Source organism: Oncorhynchus kisutch, linkage group LG11 (assembly GCF_002021735.2).
Source record: "Oncorhynchus kisutch isolate 150728-3 linkage group LG11, Okis_V2, whole genome shotgun sequence".
NCBI lineage: Eukaryota > Metazoa > Chordata > Actinopteri > Salmoniformes > Salmonidae > Oncorhynchus > Oncorhynchus kisutch.
Window position 1 is genome coordinate 15,500,563 of NC_034184.2, and position 23,010 is coordinate 15,523,572.

The following is a 23,010-nucleotide window of genomic DNA, read 5'->3' on the forward strand; positions in this document are numbered from 1 at the left end:
TATAAAGAAAAATGTCCTAAGTTTCTATGAAGAACCATTAATAAAAGGTTCTATTCAGCACCAAAAAAAGGTTCCGCTATGGTTACAACCCTTTTTGGGGCTATATAGAACCCTTTTTTATGGTTCTTTATAGAACCTTTTTGCAGAATCTCAAAGGTACTTTATTGATTGTTTTGAAGAACCTTATAGTTTTTTTGATTCTAGTCAGCCAAATTATATATTTAAAATTCCATAGGTGTTATTATTGTGATAATTGAAAGGGTGTAAAATGACACCCTTAAAGCCAAGTTATGCTTCATCCGAAAATGTGGTCGGAAGTTTCGTATGGAGTGACGCAATTGCGGAGCCTCCAGAGGCATGCAGAGGCCAAATCGAGCTCCGTACCGCATCGCTGGGCGCCTCCCAAATGTAACAATGCGGATGGCTCCGTATAGTTCTGCATTGACATAATTGGTTGACGGTAGGTGGGCGGGAGGTCCTATATAAACACAAAAAATATCAGCCAACAGAGCACATGGGCATGTCTGTCTGTCTGTCTCTGTCTGTCTGTTTGCATGATAACATGATCTCACTCTGCAGCCTTACCTCACCCTCTCCTGCAGCCTTACCTCACCCTCTCCTGCAGCCTTACCTCACCCTCTCCTGCAGCCTTACCTCACTCTCTCCTGCAGCCTTACCTCACCCTCTCCTGCAGCCTTACCTCACCCTCTCCTGCAGCCTTACCTCACCCTCTCCTGCAGCCTTACCTCACTCTCTCCTGCAGCCTTACCTCACCCTCTCCTGCAGCCTTACCTCACTTTCTCCTGCAGCCTTATCTCACCCTCTCCTGCAGCCTTACCTCACTCTCTCCTGCAGCCTTACCTCACCCTCTCCTATCTCCCCTCCAAATCCCATAGATAATGCCCAACTCAAACACACACAATAAGTTATTGTCTCACTATGCAAGATACTGTTCATCCCAAATGGCACCCTTTTCCATATATCCCTCAAATTCAAATCTAGACCTTTTTTTGTCTTCATTGTTCCCCTCTAATCAGGGACTCATTTACCATGTTTGTGCAATTTATTATCAGGTAGAACAGAAAACCAGCAGCAGTCCGGACTGTGTAGGGTAAGAGTTGAATACCCCTGCCCTATATAGTTCACTACTTTTCACCAGGGCCCATATAAATAGTATGCTAGGGAACTCACAATAGAGGGGTAGTTTGGCCCAACATCATGGGGTAGATGAGGAGCACTTCAACTTCCTGGATCTCCACCAATCATGGTCCACCGCGTGAATAAGGTCTATTGTGTTTCCTGTGATTGGTTCAATCCCTGTTGTGTTTCTGGAAAGGTTGCTCTACTTTTCCACCCTCGTGTCATCAACTTCTTCTTATTACTATTTTCTTCCTGTTTTCTTCTGTCCATCCAGATCCTGTAGATAAGAAGGAATGAACAGCAGGAGGAGGGACAATCAACCAGCCAACTGTGAAGAAAGAAAGGGCCACCACATCAGTACCTGTGCCCGTATGCCCTCTTAAACTGGGGGACCGGAGGCACAAGAACGAGTCATTCACCATGACATAACTCATTCCCCTATTTTACATTACTTTTTAATTACTTTTTGAATCTTTATTATAATGAAATGATGTCATCTGTCATCAATGAAATCCATCATCAATCAATCTTTATCTCAGAATCTGTCATTCATTAAATGATTCATCGATCAAATTTGAATATGGATGTAAAAAAAGAAACGTGATAGAGGACTGTAACATATCAAACGGATGCGATACCTGGCAGTCTGTTAGATCTAACTACTACTACTACTACTGCTGCTCCTGCTACTACTCCTACTCCTGCTACTACTCCTATTCCTGCTACTACTCCTGCTACTACTCCTATTCCTGCTCCTGCTACTTCTCCTACTCCTGCTACTACTCCTATTCCTGCTCCTGCTACTACTTCTGCTACTACTCCTACTCCTGCTACTACTCCTATTCCTGCTCCTGCTACTACTACTTCTCCTATTCCTGCTCCTGCTACTACTACTACTACTACTACTCATGCTACTACTACTTCTCCTATTCCTGCTCCTGCTACTACTCCTACTCCTGCTACTACTCCTATTCCTGGTACTACTACTCCTACTCCTGCTACTACTCCTACTCCTGCTACTACTCCTATTCCTGCTACTACTCCTATTCCTGCTACTACTACTACTCCTGCTACTACTCCTACTCCTGCTACTGCTCCTATTCCTGCTCCTATTCCTGCTCCTTCTACTACCCCTGCTACTACTCCTACTACTACTACTACTCCTGCTCCTGCTATTACTATGACTCCTATTCCTGCTACTACTCCTATTCCTGCTCCTACTACTACTCCTCCTGCTACTACTCCTATTCCTGCTCCTGCTACTACTACTACTACTCCTATTCCTGCTACTACTACTACTACTACTACTACTACTACTACTACTCCTACTACTACTACTCCTGCTTCTACTACTACTGCTCCTATTCCTGCCCCTGCTACTACTCCTATTCCTGCTCCTACTCCTACTACTACCACTCCTACTCCTGCTACTACTCCTATTCTTGCTACTACTACTCCTACTCCTGCTACCACTCCTATTCCTGCTGCTACTACTACTACTACTCCTATTCCTGCTACTACTACTACCTCTCCTACTCCTGCTACCACTCCTATTCCTGCTCCTACTCCTACTACTACCACTCCTACTCCTGCTACTACTCCTATTCTTGCTACTACTACTCCTATTCCTACTACTACTACTCCTATTCCTACTCCTTCTACTACTCCTACTACTACTCCTATTCCTACTCCTACTCCTACTACTACTCCTACTACTACTACTACTCCTATTCCTACTACTACTACCACTACTACTACAGTACTACTACTACTACTACTACTAGCCATGCCCATATTAGCCATATAGTGCCAGAGGAATAAACCTTCTGTTGGAAAAGAGTCTAACCATCCATTATAGAGGCATATATTGAGAATATTAATAATATCCTAAATATAATATCTCTGTTCCATTCCATCTAGAACATTGAGGGAGCGTTCCATCTAACCTTAAATTCCATCTAGAACATTCTGGGAGCGTTCCATCTAACCTTAAATTCCATCTAGAGTCTAGAACATTCTGGGAGCATGGGACTGTAAAAATATCAGAACGCCACATTCACCAACCCCAAATAGCTGCACCAGCTCCAGTTTGCAGACGTTAACATTACAGGTTGGGGGTTCCGTATACCACCACCATCCTCTGTTTCTAACAAGCACCATAGAACCGACACAGCACCTTGTCTGTCTGTCTGTCTATCACTAGCTTTGACAGTCTGACATTCAGCAGTGGAAAACAAGACGGAACATGACATCTTCTAGCATTTACTATGCTACTGTTGATTGCTGCGTGTATGACTGACATGGTCTTTGAAAATATCTTTGACATAGAGGAGGCACATTGCAACATCATGGACTCACACACAGGAGTACATCACAGCATTATACCAAGTTCAGAGTGTCTGCCATATCTTCTTGTCACACATTTCTTGCTGTTTCAGCACCGATAGCTAGTCATGATTAGGGTTGCAAAGGTAGGGTATATTACTGGAAACTTTCTACGTTTACCAGTAAACTACTAGGATGTTGGTATCTTTCAAGGATTTTATGTAATCTGTCACAAGACTTCTAGTGCCCCTTTCTAGTGAACCTTTCTAGTGGCCCTACTTTAGATTATTACCGATGTCTAATTGAAAATAATGCCATTGTTCATTAGATTAGATTTTTTCATTAATCAGGCTTTTTTGTGTTGAACCATATGGTCTATCTACTATCTACTATCTAGAAACTCATGGACAATATGGACACAGATATAACAATAAATACTATATATCAATTTATATATACTTTTATTTATATATATATTAAAGTTATTCAAGTACAAAGTACCAAAGTTAAGATAAATTGCCATACATTTTCTGTTAATTACCCAAATTACTGAAGATTCTGATAACTTTGGTAAATTACCGGTAGCTTTGCAACCCTAGTCTTGATGTCAGCTACTAATACCTTGACACACGCACTCACACACACAGAGGCAGACACACACACACACTTCAAAAGAATTTCATCTCCATCACTCAGCCCTAACAGCTTTGCTTTCATCAGTGAGATAATGCTTGATCATGTCTGATGTTAACATACACACACACAGAGAGAGAGAGAGAGAGACACATACACACACACAAGCTCTGACAATGTCTGATGTTCAGAGAGCAGCATCTGTAGCTGCAGACAAAGTCTGTATCCAAAATGACACCCCCTTCCCTATAAAGTGCAGTACTTTTCACTAGAGCCATATGAGCCCTGGTCAAAAGTAGTGCACTGTATAGGGAAGGGGGTGCCACTTGAGACATAGACAAGCTCATTAAAGAGCTCCTTATCAGCACCAACAAGCACTTTGAACTACAGGATGTCTGGTGTCTTTTAATCTTTCAACAGATTGATTATGGTTCCTTCCTCTGTCGTTTCGTTCCAATGCATGCCAGAATCGCTTAGAACTTCACAAACATGGGTTGTGTCCTGAATGGCACCGTATTCCTTAAATAGTTAACTCTATGGGCTCCGGTCAAAAGTAGTGCATTATATAGGGAATAGGGTGCCATTTGGGATGGAATCCTAAAACAGTCAGCCATTTTAGTAGTCCTCTCTCTCTCTTCTCTACTTATCGTCTTTTAACTAGTTTGTCAATAATTGTATCAAATGAGTTTGCCTTATTTCACATTGTCAAACGTCTTCTTCATTATCTGTTTCTAACAGATACTTGGGTGTATCGCTTGCAGATGATTTGTAATTTTGAGTATTTACCTACTGTAACGTGATGGCTGATATGTTTTGTTCTATTGATTCACTCTGTTAATCTCTGGGTTTCGGAAAATTGAGCCAAAAGCATTTAATTTTGTTTTCCGATGTTGTTATCAATTATACATTCTCAAATTATTCATTTTTAGTGGTTCCATGCTATACAGTACATCCAATGAATAACAGTAAAGTACAGTACTATGAAACTATAAATTAGCATATGAATTGGAGTACAGTACTATTAACTGAAAATGATGCCTTCATAATTTGGTGTTTTGCTTTGCTTAACAATAATGAGATTAACTAATAAAGTTTAAAGGGGGATGGTCATGCCTCTTGTCTCTCCTTTCTGTTTCTGAGGAAAAGGGGATAGATACCTAGTCAGTTGTACAACTGACTGCATTCAACTGAAATGTGTCTTCCACATTTAACCCAACCTCTGAATCAGAGAGGTCCGGAGGGCTGCTTTAATGGACATCTACAGTGCCCGGGGAATAGTTGGTTATCTGCCTTGCTCAGGAGCAGAACAACAGATTTTTACCTTGTCAGCTCAGGGATTCAATCTATCAACCTTTTCTGTTACTGGCCCAATGCCCCTAGCCACCAGGCTACATGCCAAGGGGAGGAATACAAGTGCAAAATGTGGGAGGAAGATGAATTAGGGTGCCCAATTGACAGTCCTGTATCTTCAGAGTAACCAGGCCGTGCTGCTAGCCTGGCTTGAGGGAAAAAACATATGATTTCACAGGTGGACAAGGTATTTCACATGTGAAATCATGTCAAACCACGTGTTTTTGAAAAATTTCACATGATGATATTTCACAGAAAGTTTTACATGTGGATTTTCACTTGATGTAATTTCACATGATTAACATTTTCACATGTATTTTTAATGTGATTTCACAGGTGATGCTCTGCAAAGCAAAACTAATCATTAAGATACACACAAACAGTGCTTTTAACTTACATATTAGACACACAGTTACATTGTGTATGTTTATTTATACAGTAATTATTATTCAACATGTCCACTCACCTGGGATTTCACAGCATTCCTTTCTTCCTGCTACAGTACGTCCCCATGTCTGAGTCAATAACTACATTTAAATGTCCTCATTTTAAACTTACATAAAGTAAATCTCAGCGTTTTTTAAAATAAACTCAAAAACTATTATACAGGGGAGAAATGAATTACTTAAAAATCATACAATGTGATTTTCTGGATTTTTGTTTTTGCTTTTGAGTCCGTCTCTCACGGTTGAAGTGTACCTATGATAAAAAAATTACAGACCTCTACATGCTTTGTAAGTAGGAAAACCTGCAAAATCGGCAGTGATTCAAATACTTGTTCTCCCCACTGTATTTATCATAGTGATTCAGGAGTACCATTAAAACAGAATAATATGGCCCACCAACATTAGACAACTATACAGAAAACCCTCAAATTGATGCGATAAGTAAATGAAATCAATGATGAGAGAATAGTCAGATTAACTGATAACTAAAATAGCATTCAGAGTGCACTCTGTTGCTAAGATGTGAAGAGGAGCGCTACAGACTTGTGGTGCAGCAGGAAGTTCAGCATACCCCAAATCCAGAGATAGTGAGTTGTAAATCCCATTTGGGGTCAGTACTAAGGGCTCTATTCAATCAGATCCACATAGCAGGTATTGGTAGTGAAACTTTGTTAAAACAGAAATTATACAAATCCTCATTATTGCATTTCATAAATGTTCAGGTATACCGTAATTATCGTTCTTAACTTCTAACTGGAGTTGGGCGGCTTTGTGACAATGATTGCAAGCACAGCTACTTGGCGATTTGACGGCTCCAACAGTTCAACCTCTAACACCACCAAAACATCCGCGACGCTGGTGTCAGCTATGATCTGACTGATTCTAGGCCTAAGTGATCATGTCAAATGGAATCATATTTTAATTGATTAAAGATTTTTACACTATTTTAGCTGAACAGCATACCACTTACTATAAAACCCCCATATAATTTAATTCACTTGATAAACGTGATAAACGTGATAAACGTGTTATTATTAACACTGTGATTATTATTTGACCTTGCTGGTAATCTATGAATGTTTGAATCTATGAATGTTTGAACATCTTGAAGAACAATCTGGCCTTAATGGTCACCCAATGGTCACTTTCGCAGAGCTCCAGATTCTTCTGTGGAGATGGGAGAACCTTCCAGAAGGACAACCATCTCTGCAGCACTCCACCAATCAGGACTTTATGGTAGAGTGGCCAGACGGAAGCCGCTCCTCAGTAAAAGGCACATGACAACCCGCAAGGTATTTCACATGTGAAATCATGTCAAACCACGTGTTTTTGAAAAATTTCACATGATGATATTTCACAGAAAGTTTTACATGTGGATTTTCACTTGATGTAATTTCACATGATTAACATTTTCACATGTATTTTTAATGTGATTTCACAGGTGATGCTCTGCAAAGCAAAACTAATCATTAAGATACACACAAACAGTGCTTTTAACTTACATATTAGACACACAGTTACATTGTGTATGTTTATTTATACAGTAATTATTATTCAACATGTCCACTCACCTGGGATTTCACAGCATTCCTTTCTTCCTGCTACAGTACGTCCCCATGTCTGAGTCAATAACTACATTTAAATGTCCTCATTTTAAACTTACATAAAGTAAATCTCAGCGTTTTTTAAAATAAACTCAAAAACTATTATACAGGGGAGAAATGAATTACTTAAAAATCATACAATGTGATTTTCTGGATTTTTGTTTTTGCTTTTGAGTCCGTCTCTCACGGTTGAAGTGTACCTATGATAAAAAAATTACAGACCTCTACATGCTTTGTAAGTAGGAAAACCTGCAAAATCGGCAGTGATTCAAATACTTGTTCTCCCCACTGTATTTATCATAGTGATTCAGGAGTACCATTAAAACAGAATAATATGGCCCACCAACATTAGACAACTATACAGAAAACCCTCAAATTGATGCGATAAGTAAATGAAATCAATGATGAGAGAATAGTCAGATTAACTGATAACTAAAATAGCATTCAGAGTGCACTCTGTTGCTAAGATGTGAAGAGGAGCGCTACAGACTTGTGGTGCAGCAGGAAGTTCAGCATACCCCAAATCCAGAGATAGTGAGTTGTAAATCCCATTTGGGGTCAGTACTAAGGGCTCTATTCAATCAGATCCACATAGCAGGTATTGGTAGTGAAACTTTGTTAAAACAGAAATTATACAAATCCTCATTATTGCATTTCATAAATGTTCAGGTATACCGTAATTATCGTTCTTAACTTCTAACTGGAGTTGGGCGGGTGTGGCTTTGTGACAATGATTGCAAGCACAGCTACTTGGCGATTTGACGGCTCCAACAGTTCAACCTCTAACACCACCAAAACATCCGCGACGCTGGTGTCAGCTATGATCTGACTGATTCTAGGCCTAAGTGATCATGTCAAATGGAATCATATTTTAATTGATTAAAGATTTTTACACTATTTTAGCTGAACAGCATACCACTTACTATAAAACCCCCATATAATTTAATTCACTTGATAAACGTGATAAACGTGATAAACGTGTTATTATTAACACTGTGATTATTATTTGACCTTGCTGGTAATCTATGAATGTTTGAATCTATGAATGTTTGAACATCTTGAAGAACAATCTGGCCTTAATGGTCACCCAATGGTCACTTTCGCAGAGCTCCAGATTCTTCTGTGGAGATGGGAGAACCTTCCAGAAGGACAACCATCTCTGCAGCACTCCACCAATCAGGACTTTATGGTAGAGTGGCCAGACGGAAGCCGCTCCTCAGTAAAAGGCACATGACAACCCGCTTGGAGTTTGCCAAAAGGCACCCAAAGAACTCTCAGACCATGAGAAACAAGATTCTCTGATCTGATGAAACCAAGATTGAACTATTTGGTCTGAATGCCAAGAGTCATGTCTGGTGGACACCTGGCACCAGCCCTACGATGAAGCATGGTGGTGGCAGCTTCATGCTGTGGGGATGTTTATCAGCGACAGGGACTGGGAGAGTAGACAGGATAGAGGGAGAAATGAATGGAGCAAAGTGCAGAGAGATCCTTGATGACAACCTGCTCCAGAGAGATCCGGCTTCGTGACAATTCTCTGAATGTCTTTGAGTGGCCCAGCCAGAGCCCGGACTTGAACTCGATCAAAAATCTCTGTGCAGAGACGCTGACAGAGCTTGAGAGGATCTGCAGAGAAGAATGGGAGAAACTCCCCAGATACTCTCCTCGGATGGGGCCAAAGTGTCTCCTGACCCCTCCTGTCTCAGCCTCCAGTATTTATGCTGCAGTAGTTTATGTGTCGGGGGGCTAGGGTCAGTTTGTTATATCTGGAGTACTTCTCCTGTCCTATTCGGTGTCCTGTGTGAATTTAAATGTGCTCTCTCTAATTCTCTCTTTCTCTCTTTCTTTCTCTCTCTCTCGGAGGACCTGAGCCCTAGGACCATGCCTCAGCACTACCTGACATGATGACTCCTTGCTGTCCCCAGTCCACCTGGCCGTGCTGCTGCTCCAGTTTCAACTGTTCTGCCTTATTATTATTGGACCATGCTGGTCATTTATGAACATTTGAACATCTTGGCCATGTTCTGTTATAATCTCCACCCGGCACAGCCAGAAGAGGACTGGCCACCCCACATAGCCTGGTTCCTCTCTAGGTTTCTTCCTAGGTTTTGGCCTTTCTAGGGAGTTTTTCCTAGCCAGTGTGCTTCTACACCTGCATTGCTTGCTGTTTGGGGTTTTAGGCTGTGTTTCTGTACAGCACTTTGAGACATCAGCTGATGTACGAAGGGCTATATAAATAAATTTGATTTGATTTGAGATACAGGTGTGCCAAACTTGTTGCATCATACCCAAGAAGACTCAAGGCTGTAATCTCTGCCAAAGGTGCTTCAACAAAGCACTGACTAAATGTTCAGAATACTTATGTAAATGTGATATTTCAGATGTTTATTTTTAATACATCTGGAAAATACATCAAAAAACCTGTTTTTGCTTTATCATTTTGGGGTATTATGTGTAGATTGATGAGGGGAGAAAACTACTGAATCCATTTTAGAATAAGGTTTTAACGTAAATAATGTGTCAAGAGGTCTGAATACTTTCTTAAGTACATGATTCAATATTTGTTATTTAATAGTTTTAATGTCTTCACAATTATTCTACAATGTAGAAAATAGAAAAAAATTAAGAAAAACGAGTAGGTGTGTCCAAACTTTTGACTGGTACTGTATGTACATATAGTCATTTAGGTCAACATTGGATCATCACTGAACTGAACTGGATCCTCACTGAACTTCTGGAGAGAGTTTGCTGCACTGAAAGTAAAGGGGCTGAATAATTTTGCACGCCCAATTTTTCAGTTTTTGATTTGTTAAAAAAGTTTGAAATATCCAATAAATGTCGTTCCACTTCATGATTGTGTCCCACTTGTTGTTGATTCTTCACCAAAAAATATGGTTTTATATCTTTATGTGTGAAGCCTGAAATGTGGCAAAAGGTCGCAAAGTTCCAGGGGGCCGAATACTTTCGCAAGGCACTGTATCTCTACCTGTAAATGACCATCTGATCATTTATCACTCCAGTGTTAATCTGCAAAATTGTAATTATTCGCCTACCTCCTCATGCCTTTTGCACACAATGTATATAGACTCCCCTTTAATTCTACTGTGTTATTGACTTGTTAATTGTTTACTCCATGTGTAACTCTGTGTTGTCTGTTCACACTGCTATGCTTTATCTTGGCCAGGTCGCAGTTGTAAATGAGAACTTGTTCTCAACTAGCCTACCTGGTTAAATAAAGGTGTTCTCAACTAGCCTACCTGGTTAAATAAAGGTGTTCTCAACTAGCCTACCTGGTTAAATAAAGGTGTTCTCAACTAGCCTACCTGGTTAAATAAAGGTGTTCTCAACTAGCCTACCTGGTTAAATAAAGGTGTTCTCAACTAGCCTACCTGGTTAAATAAAGGTGTTCTCAACTAGCCTACCTGGTTAAATAAAGGTGAAATAAAAAATAAATAATAATAACAAATAAAAAAAACGGATAGATAATTAACAGTAACAGCAGTGTACAGTATTTGATGAGTCAAAACAGTTAGTGCAAAAAGGGTCAATGCAGATAGTCCGGGTAGCTATTGGTTAACTGTTTAACTAACTATTTAGCAATCTTATGGCTTGGGGGTAGAAGCTGTTCAGGGTCCCGTTGGTTCCAGATTTGGTGTAAATCAAATCAAATCAAAATGTATTTGTCACATGCGCCGAGTACAACAGGTGTAGGTAGACCTTACCATGAAATGCTTACTTACAGGCCCTTAACAAACAATGCAGTATAAGAAAGAGTTAAGAAAATATGAACCAAATAAACTAAAGTAAAAAAATATAAAGAGTAACACAACAAAATAACAATAACGAGGTTATATACAGGGGGTACCAGGACCTAGTCAATGTGTAGGGGTACAGGTTAGTCCAGGTCATTTGCACATGTAGGTAGGGGTAAAGTGACTATGCATAGATAATAAACAGCGAGTAGCAGCAGTGTAAAAACAAATGGGGGGGTCAATGTAAATAGTCTGGTGGCCATTTGATTAAAAGGCTGTTAAGGAGCCTTTTGGTCCTAGACTTGGCGCTCCGGTACCACTTGCCATGCGGTAGCAGAGAGAACAGTCTATGACAGGGCTGGGCAACTCCAGGCCTCGAGGGCTTGATTGGTGTCACACTTTTTGCCACAGAAAAAGTGTTGTCGTGGCAGATATGCTAATATATGCATCAGGACCGCTTGCTGCGTGGTGTCAGAGAGAACAGGCTGGAGTCTTTGACAATTTGTTGGTCTTCCTCTGACACTGCCTGGTATAGAGGTCCTGGATGGCAGGAAGCTCGACCCGAGGGATGTCATTTTCCATACTCACTACCCTCTGTAAGCGCCTTGCGGTAAGATGCAAAGCAGTTGCCATACCAAGCGATGCAGCTAGTCAAAATGGCCCATGCCGAATCTTTTCAGCTTCCTGAGGGCGAAGAGACGTTACCGTGCTCTCGACCTACTCCACTAGAGCCCCGTCGATGTGGATGAGGGCATGGTCAGCCCTCCATTTCCTGAAGTCCGCGATCAGCTCCTTTGTATTGCTGACGTTGAGGGAGAGGTTGTTGTCCTGGCACCACACTGCCAGGTCTCTGACTTCCTCCCTGTAGGCTGTCTCCACATCGTTGGTGATCAGGTTTACCACCGGTGTGTCGTCAGCAAACTCAATGATGGTATTGGAATGATGGGCGGCCACACAGTCATATGGGTGAACAGGGAGTACCGGAGGGAACTAAGCATGCACCCCTGAGGGACCCCTATGTTGAGGGTCAGCGTAGTGGCTGTGTTGTTGCTACCCTCCCCACCTGGGGCATCTGTGGATCTCATTGGGCGGTATGCGAATTGGAGTGGGCCCAGGGAGTCTGCGATGATGGTGTTGATGTGAGCCATGACCAGCCTTTCGAATCATTTCATGGCTACAGATGTGAGTGCTACAGGGCGATAGTCATTTAAACAGGTTACCTTGGTGTTCTTGGGAAAGGGACTATGGTGGTCTACTTGAAACATGAAGGTATTATAGACCCAGTCAGGTTGAAATTGTCAGTTTAAACACTTAATGGCTGTTCCGCGCATGCTCTGAGTACGCGTCCTGGTAATCCGTCTGCCCCTCTGGTCTTGTGAATGCTCGTGGCTGGGTATCCATTTGTAATCTGTGATAGTTTGCAAGCCCTGCCACATCCGACAAGCATCAGAGCCTGTGTAGTAGGACCCGATCTTGGTCCTGTATTGACGATTTGCCTTTTTGATGGATTTCTTATAAGTGTCTGGAGTAGTGTCCATGCCTTGAAAGCGGCAGCTCTAGCCTTTAGCTCATTGCAGATTTTGCCTGTAATCCATGGCTTCTGTTTGGGATATGTACGTACGTCACTGTGGGGACAACCGGCTTATTAATGAAGCAGGTGCCATCGGATGAATCCCGGAACATATTCCAGTCTGTGCTAGCCAAACAGTCCTATAGATTAGCATCCGCTTCATCGAACCACTTCCGTGTTGAGCACATCGCTGGTACTTCCTGTTTGAGTTTTTGCTTGTAAATAGGAATCAGGAGGATAGAGTTATGGTCAGATTTGCCAAATGGAGGATGAGGGAGAGATTTGTATGCATCTCTGTGTGTGGAGTAAAGGTAATATAGAGTTTTTTCGCCGCTAATTGCACAGGTGAAATGCTGGTAGAAATGGGGTAAAACAGATTTCAGTTTTCCTGCATTAAAGTCCCCGGTCACAAGGAGCGCCACATCTGGGTGAGCATTTTCTAGTAGATAGTTAGTTGAAATGTTACTGATAGTCTGTAGAGCATCTACAGATGGACTAGAAAATAAAGTGTTACCTTACAAATGTGATAACACCCTTTACAAGCACAAACGCCCAACTACAATGTTATTTATGTTTAAGTAGAAAATAGCAGCAAATAACCTCGGACAACCTCATCAACCTCAACCGCATGGCATTTCCGGTGGCACACACACACACACACACACACACACACACACACACACACACACACACACACACACACACACACACACACACACACACACACACACACACACACACACACACACACACACACACACACACACACACACACACACCGACACACACCGTCACACACACCGACACACACAGACACACACACACACACACACCGACACACACACAGACACACACACACACTCTCCGGCTGTACTGTAGTAATTACTGTGCTGATAACCTGTCCTCTGGGTCCTGGCTCTAGGCTTTGAGTTATGTCTTTAGTAGTAAATGATTTGTGGCCTAAGTGCCTCTCCATCCACCAGTATAGCCTCATTTAAACCTGACGCTAACATGGGTCCTTTGTCCTGATCATGTCCACATTCTGATTGTGCCCACATTTCCAGAAATATGTCTACACATGGTATTAAAATGTGTCTACCGTGTGAGCATTGTGACCAGATTTCCAGGTCCCTCCCAGTTTGCAAATTATTTGACAGCTATTCTTTCAAAATAAAATGTATTTCTTCATTTTAAGAACAGATATAGCCCTTGGTTCACTCCAGACCTGACTGCCCTCGACCAGCACAAGATCATCCTATGGTGGACTGCAATAGCATTGAATAGTCCCCGCGATATGCAACTGTTCAGGGAAGTCAGGAACCAATACACGCAGTCAGTCAGGAAAGCTAAGGCCAGCTTCTTCAGGCAGAAGTTTGCATCCTGTAGCTCCAACTCCAAAAGGTTCTGGGACACTGTGAAGTCCATGGAGAACAAGAGCACCTCCTCCCAGCTGCCCACTGCACTGAGGCTAGGTAACACGGTCACCACCGATAAACCCATGATTATCGAAAACTTCAACAAGCATTTCTCAACGGCTGGCCATGCCTTCCGCCTGGCTACTCCAACCTCGGCCAACAGCTCCGCCCCCCCCCGCAGCTACTCGCCCAAGCCTCTCCAGGTTCTCCTTTACCCAAATCCAGATAGCAGATGTTCTGAAAGAGCTGCAAAACCTGGACCCGTACAAATCAGCTGGGCTTGACAATCTGGACCCTCTATTTCTGAAACTATCCGCCGCCATTGTCGCAACCCCTATTACCAGCCTGTTCAACCTCTCTTTCATATCGTCTGAGATCCCCAAGGATTGGAAAGCTGCCACCGTCATCCCCCTCTTCAAAGGGGGAGACACCCTGGACTCAAACTGTTACAGACCTATATCCATCCTGCCCTGCCTATCTAAGGTCTTCGAAAGCCAAGTCAACAAACAGGTCACTGACCATCTCGAATCCCACCGTACCTTCTCCGCTGTGCAATCTGGTTTCCGAGTCACGGGTCACGGGTGCACCTCAGCCACGCTCAAGGTACTAAACGATATCATAACCGCCATCGATAAAAGACAGTACTGTGCAGCCGTCTTCATCGACCTTGCCAAGGCTTTCGACTCTGTCAATCACCATATTCTTATCGGCAGACTCAGTAGCCTCGGTTTTTCGGATGACTGCCTTGCCTGGTTCACCAATTACTTTGCAGACAGAGTTCAGTGTGTCAAATCGGAGGGCATGCTGTCCGGTCCTCTGGCAGTCTCTATGGGGGTGCCACAGGGTTCAATCCTCGGGCCGACTCTTTTCTCTGTATATATCAATGATGTTGCTCTTGCTGGCGATTCCCTGATCCACCTCTACGCAGACGACACCATTCTATATACTTCCGGCCCGTCCTTGGACACTGTGCTATCTAACCTCCAAACGAGCTTCAATGCCATACAACACTCCTTCCGTGACCTCCAACTGCTCTTAAACGCTAGTAAAACCAAATGCATGCTTTTCAACCGTTCGCTGCCTGCACCCGCACGCCTGACCAGCATCACCACCCTGGATGGTTCCGACCTTGAATATGTGGACGTCTATAAGTACCTAGGTGTCTGGCTAGACTGTAAACTCTCCTTCCAGACTCATATCAAACGTCTCCAATCGAAAATCAAATCAAGAGTTGGCTTTCTATTCCGCAACAAAGCCTCCTTCACTCACGCTGCCAAACTTACCCTAGTAAAACTGACTATCCTACCGATCCTCGACTTCGGCGATGTCATCTACAAAATTGCTTCCAACACTCTACTCAGCAAACTGGATGCAATTTATCACAGTGCCATCCGTTTTGTCACTAAAGCACCTTATACCACCCACCACTGTGACTTGTATGCTCTAGTCGGCTGGCCCTCGCTACATATTCGTCGCCAGACCCACTGGCTCCAGGTCATCTACAAGTCCATGCTAGGTAAAGCTCCGCCTTATCTCAGTTCACTGGTCACGATGGCAACACCCATCCGTAGCACGCGCTCCAGCAGGTGTATCTCACTGTTCATCCCTAAAGCCAACACCTCATTTGGCCGCCTTTCGTTCCAGTTCTCTGCTGCCTGTGACTGGAACGAATTGCAAAAATCGCAGAAGTTGGAGACTTTTATCTCCCTCACCAACTTCAAACAATCTGCTATCTGAGCAGCTAACCGATCGCTGCAGCTGTACATAGTCTATCGGTAAATAGCCCACCCATTTTTACCTACCTCATCCCCATACTGTTTTTATTTTATTTACTTTTCTGCTCTTTTGCACACCAATATCTCTACCTGTACATGACCATCTGATCATTTATCACTCCAGTGTTAATCTGCAAAATTGTAATTATTCGCCTACCTCCTCATGCCTTTTGCACACAATGTATATAGACTCCCCTTTTTTTCTCTACTGTGTTATTGACTTGTTAATTGTTTACTCCATGTGTAACTCTGTGTTGTCTGTTCACACTGCTATGCTTTATCTTGGCCAGGTCGCAGTTGCAAATGAGAACTTGTTCTCAACTAGCCTACCTGGTTAAATAAAGGTGAAATAAAAAAATAAAAAATAAAAAATAAATAGGACACATATTTATTCCATAAGTCAATAGTGCCACCTGTCAAAGATTTTAGAAGGTGTGATAGTGATGTTTTCTGTCAGGGATGGGCAACTTTGATTGGGGTGGAGGCCACAAAAAAATCTGAATTCATCATGAGGGGCCGCAGTTGCTCGCGGATCTGCGTACTCACATTCAGAAACATATTCTATTCTTATTTACAAAATGATTGACACCCCTGTTTTCAATACCTTTCAATAGCTCACCATGCGAGGATAACAACACTGAGCCTCCCCTAGTCATTATTCTTTTAAAAATTCTTCAAGTTCTATCAACTTGGTTGTTGATCATTGCTAGACAACCATTTTAAGGTCTTGTAGATTTAAGTCAAAACTTTAACTTGGCCACTCAGAAACATGTCTTCTTGGTAAGCAACTCCAGTGTAGACTTGGCCTTGTGTTAAAGGTTATTGTCCTGCTGAAAGGTGAATTAATCTCCCAGTGTCTGGTGGAAAGCAGACTGAACCTGGTTTTCCTGAAGGTGGTTAGCTCCATTCCAATTATTTTTATCCTGAAAAACTCACCAGTCCTTAACGATTACAAGCATACTCATAACATGATGCAGCCATCACTTTGCTTGAAAATATGGAGAGTAGTTCTCAATAATGTGTTGGATTGGATTTGCCCCAAACACTGTGTTCAGGACAAAAAGTGAATTGCTTTGCCACATTTTTGCATTATTACTTTAGTGCCTATTTGCAAACAGGATGCATGTTTTGGAATAGTTTTATTCTGTACAGGCTTCCTTCTTTACACTCTGTAAATTAGGTTAGTATTGTGGAGTAACGACAATGTTGTTGATCCAGCCTCAGTTTTCTCCTATCACAGCCAATAAACTCTGTAACTGTTTTAAGGTCCCCATTGGCCTCATGGTGAAATCGCTGAGCGGCTTCCTTCCTCTTCGGCAACTGAGTTAGGAAGGACGCCTGTATCGTTGTAGTGACTGGGTGTATTGATACGACATCCAAAGTGTAATTAATAACTTCACCATGCTCAAAGGGATATTCAATGTCTGCTTTTTTTGTGTATTTTTCACCCCTTTTTTCTTCCCAATTTCATGGTAACCAATTGGTAGTTACAGTCTTGTCTCATCGCTGCAACTCCCGTACGGACTCGGGAAAGGCAAAGGTCGAGAGCCATGCGTCCTCTGAAACACAACCCAACCGCGCCACACTGCGGCTTGACACAATGCCCATCCACCCGGAAGCCAGCCGCACCAATGTGTCGGAGGAAACACAGTGCACCTAGTGTGCACCCGCCACAGGAGTCGTTAGTGCGCAATGAGACAAGGATATCCCTGCCGGCCAAACCCTCCCCTAACCCGGAAGATGCTGGGCCAATTGTGCGCCGCCCCATGGGCCTCCCGATCGTGGCCGGCTGCAACAGAGCCTGGACTCAAACCCAGAATCTCTAGTGGCAGAGCTAGCACTGCGATGCTGTGCCGTAGACCACTGCACCACTCGGGAGGCCAATGTCAGCTTTTTTAATTATTGTCCATCTACCAATAGGTGTCTTTCTTTCCAAGGCATTGGAAAACCTCCCTGGTCTTTGTGATGGAATCTTTGTTTTAAATTCACTGCTTGACTGAGGCACCTTACAGATAATTGTATGTGTGGGGTACAGAGATGAGGTATCATGTTAAACACTATTATTGCACACAGAGTGAGGCCATGCAACTTATTAAGTTACTTGTTAAGCAAATGTTTACTTCTGAAGTTATTTAGGCTTGCCATAACAAAGGGTTTGAGTACTTATTGACTCAAGACATTTCAGCTTTTCATTTTAGTAAAACATTTCGAAAAACATAACTACACCTTGACATTATGGGGTATTGTGTGTATGCCAGTGACAAAACAAATCTCAATTGAATCCATTCAGGCTGTAACACAAAAATGTCATGGGGTGTGAATACTTTCTGAATGCACTGTACATGGTAACATAGCGTCTGTCAATGTCAACCGATTCTGGGATGTGACAACTAATGAGGAACTTTGTTCCGGTGTGATGATTTTACGTTACTGATCATTTGGACAAATCACAACTTCACAGGTGTTTGCACAGATTCGTCCAACAACGCTGCTCATTCTAGTATATTTTGTCATAGATCTCCCCGCAGAGTCTAATCGGGCATTTGACGTAATTTTGCAAGATTTTAGTTCTGGGTTTCCGAGATTAACGATACAATAACAATAAACATCCATATCTATAACATAGACCCGTTATTTTCATGGTTTATTCCACCATGAAGGTTTTGGCCCTCTGTACTGCTTCTATAACAGCACAGCTACTGAAGTCGCTGGAGAACTGAACAGAAATAATGAGCTTACTGTGGCATTGTGTCACTCGCTAAGCCACAATGCATGCAGAGAGACAGAAATTAAGAATGCATGGTGCGTTCAAACTTGCACCATATCACTATTTGTAGAATAAAATAGTATTAGATTAGGTGTTAGGGTAGCTTCAGCCAAATCCGTCCGCTTTCAAACCAGCACAAAACCACTTTTTGCAGAATTATAAGTAGCATGTGTCGTACATTAGATGTTAGGTTTGACACACTGACTGGCGCATTCATGACACTGACTATAAAAAGCTCTGTAGCTCAGCCTCATTGTTAGGTAGAGTCCTCAGAGTATCATTTGGTGTGATTGTTTGGATGAGCAGTGAAGGGGCCAAGGAGGGAGTGTGCAGCAGCAGGGAAGAGTGTGCAGGAGTACAGGAGTAATCAGTGAACCCACTGTTCCTAGACCAGTTAACCCACTGTTCCTAGACCAGTTAACCCACTGTTCCTAGGCAGTCATTGAAAATAAGAATTTGTTCTTAACTGACTTGCCTAGTTAAATAAAGGTAAAAATAAATAAATAAATCAAATAGAAAAATCAGGGGGTGATTCAGCACCCCTACTTTCCACGGTTATGTCTGCACGCAATAATGTATCTCAAACTACCTGTTAAAGATGCTGATGTTGCGTAGTAAAACACATTTAAGATCAGTAATAGATGGTGGGATGGTGAGCTTTTTGACTCCACTGTCTTCTCTTCCTACTGTGAACGCAATGGTATTGGCAACGGAAAACAAGATTCAACAGCACAATAACCCTGAACCGAGTGCATTATCAAGTTAATAATAAGTCAACAGTAAACATGTCGAATGTCCCCCACGAATGATGCTGCAGACCCCCCCCCCTCCCCGCCAATTGAGATATCGTGTGTGACTAACACATTTCAGTTATCGTGTGTGACCACAGATTATCCATTATATTGACTAGATAGTGTGGCCGGTCAAGTGGCCGGTCTAACAATGAAAATACATTTCTTATAAAATGTAAGGCAGTTAGCCCGGGTACCAGTCTTGACATTCAGGTAAATTTGACTACTGGTCCGAATGAGAAAATGACCCGGGCGAAGATCACAGGAAAGCAAGTCATACATGCAGAATTTCAATCATGGGTGATTTCATGTTTCATTAGCAGTCTGAGGAAGTACCTTATATTATAGCCAACCATAACATATTATAGCCAACCAAACTGATTGTTTGGAAAACAAAAATAAAACCATTCACCCTCTCAATTATGACATGTAGCCTATTAAAAACGGTTTGATTGTAATATTCCCCTCAGGAAATTAGCCCAATAACATAATGATGAAAATAAAAATCTTTAGGGCCTGTACATGGTCCTATTTTAGCAATAAACATTATCACCTACCTGATGCAGCACAGTGGCTACATGGCTGAAACATTCTCACCTGCCTGATGCAGCAGCATCATGGTTACATGACTGAAGCATTATCACCTGTCTGTTGCAGCATCGTGGATACATGGCTAAGGCATTATCACCTGCCCGATTAAGCATATTGGCTACATGTCTGAAGCATTATCACCTGCCTGATGCAGCATCGACGCTACATGGCTGAAACATTATCATCTGCCTGATGCAGTAGCATCGTAGCTACATGGCTGAAGAATTATTAATTGCCTGAAGCAGCAGCATCATGGCTACATGGCTGAAGCATTATCACCTGTCTGGTGCAGCATCATGGCTGCATTGCTGAAGCATTATCACCTGTCTGATACAGCATCATGGTTACATGGCTGAAGCATTATGACCTTTCTGATGCAGCATCGTGGCTACATGGCTAAGGCATTATCACCTGCCTGATGCAGCATCATGGCTACATGGCTGAAGCATTATAACCTCCCTGATGCAGCAGCATCTTGGCTACATGTCTGAAGCATTATCCCCTGTCTGATGCAGCATCATGGTTACATAGCTGAAGAATTATCACCTGTCTGATGCAGCATTGTTGCTACATGGCTGAAGCATTACAACCTCCCTGATGCAGCAGCATCTTGGCTACATGTCTGAAGCATTATCCCCTGTCTGATGCAGCATCATGGTTACATAGCTGAAGAATTATCACCTGTCTGATGCAGCATTGTTGCTACATGGCTGAAGCATGGGGTTGCTCCTCTGCATTTGTCACGTTTGTCATGGTAATCATACTCGGACCAAGGCGCAGCGTACGTAGAGTTCCACATGTTTATTAAATTAAACTCAAAAAACAATAAACAGCAAATGAAATGTGCAGCAAATGCAGTGCTCCCATGCAACTACACAAAACAAGATCCCACAACCAACAGGTGGGAAAGGCTGCCTATGTATGAGCTGCAATCAGAGACAATGATAGTCAACTGCCTCTGATTGGGAACCATACCAGGCCAACCTAGAAATAAAGAAACTAGAATGCCCACCCTAGTCACACCCCGACCTAACCTATAATAGAGAATACGGGATCTCTAAGGTCAGGGCGTGACTGCTCCCCCCCCCCCCCCCCCCCCCCCCCCGGGGCGGGACGTAGACCTCGTTTCCATCGCGGATCCGCCCGCTTCGGTGGCGACTCTGGTGCGGTGATCGTCGCCAAAGGAACCGGACCATGGATCGTCACCGGAGGAACCGGACAGTGGATCGTCGCCGGAGGAACTGGACCGTGGATCGTCGCCGGAGGAACTGGACCGTAGATCGTCGCCGGAGGAACCGGACCGTGGATCGTCACTGGAGGCTCCAGGCTGGGAACCGTCGCTGGAGGCTCCGGACTGGGAACAGTGGCTGGAGGCTCCGGACTGGGAACAGTGGCTGGAGGCTCCGGACTGGGAACAGTGGCTGGAGGCTCCGGACTGGGAACAGTTGCTGGAGGCTCCGGACTGGGAACCGTGGCTGGAGGCTCCGGATTGGGAACCGTCGCTGGAGGCTCTGGACTGCAAACCGTAGCTGGAGTCGTGGTGCGTGGAGCTGGCACAGGGCGTACCGGGCTGTGGAGGCGCACTGGAGGTCTGGAGCGTAGAGCTGGCACAATGTGTCCTAGACAGATGACAACCTTCACACGGAAAGTGCGGGGGGCTGGCACAGGACGTACTGGGCCGTAGAGGCCCTCTGGAATGCTGGAGCGTAGAGCTGGCACAACGTGTCCTGGACTATGGAGGCACACTGGAGAACTGGTTCGTGGAGCCGGCACAGATGGTACCGGACAGGTGACACGCTCCTCAGGACGAATACTGGGTGCTGACACAGGTGACATTGGACGGCTAACACACTCCTCAGGGCGAATGTCTTGCCTCCCCAGCCAATCCACATTGACGGGACTGCAGTGGAGAAGGTAAAGCTTCAAGTCCATTGACTATCTGAAATGGTCCACCCACACAGACAGTGTTATCGCCTCTTCAATGTCAGGAGGCTGGAGATATTTGTCTTAGCCCCTAACACCCTTGCACAATTGAGAGCATCCTGTCAGGCTGTATCACCGCCTGGAACGGCAAATGCACTACCCTCAACCGCAGGGCTCTCCAGATGCATCACTGGGGGCACACTACCTGCCCTCCAGGACACCTACAGCACCCGATGTCACAGGAAGGCTAAAAAGGTCATCAAGGACATCAACCACCCGAGCCACGGCCTGTTCACCCGCTATCATCCAGAAGATGATGTCAGTACAGGTGCATCAAAGCTGGGACCGAGAGACCGAAGAACAGCTTCTCAAAGCCATCATATTGTTAAATAGCCAACACTAGCCGGCTACCACCCGGTTACTCAATCCTGCACCTTAGAGGCTGCTGCTCTATATACATAGACAAGGAATCCCTGGTCACTTTAATAATGGAACACTAGTCACTTTAATAATGTTTACATACTGCTTTACTCATCTCATATGTATATACGGTATTCTATTCTACTCTATTTTAGTCAATGCCACTCCATCATTGCTCATCCTAATATTTATTTCTTAATTCCATTATTTTACTTTTAGATTGATGTGTATTGTTGTGAATTGTTAGATATTATTGCACTGTTGGAGCTAGGAACACAAGCAATTTGCTACACCTGCAATAACATCTGCTTAATTTGTGTATATTTGTCCAATATAATTAGATACGGTGGAAAAACGATTGGAACCATTTCCCTTATTTTTTTGTTTTGTTCATTATTTAAATTTGACCCCCTTTTCTCCCCAATTTCGTGTTATCCAATTGTTAGTAGTTACTATCTTGTCTCATCGCTACAACTCCCGTACGGGCTCAGGAGAGACGAAGGTCGAA

General features: G+C 43.3%; 1 protein-coding gene and 1 pseudogene across 1 annotated transcript in view; one reads left to right on the forward strand and one right to left on the reverse strand.

The window, feature by feature from the left end:
* Positions 1–5,208, forward strand: part of LOC109898925 (mono-ADP ribosylhydrolase 2) — a 722,140-nt gene extending 716,932 nt beyond the window's left edge. Inside the window, exon 14 of the mRNA XM_031836489.1 lies at positions 1,415–5,208. Within this exon, the coding sequence (XP_031692349.1) occupies positions 1,415–1,437 (23 nt within the window). The 3' untranslated portion in view covers positions 1,438–5,208. The remainder of the gene's footprint in view (positions 1–1,414) is intronic.
* LOC116376364 (serine/arginine-rich splicing factor 4 pseudogene) lies at positions 1,780–2,632 on the reverse strand (annotated as a pseudogene).
* Positions 5,209–23,010: the final 17,802 nt, after the last annotated feature.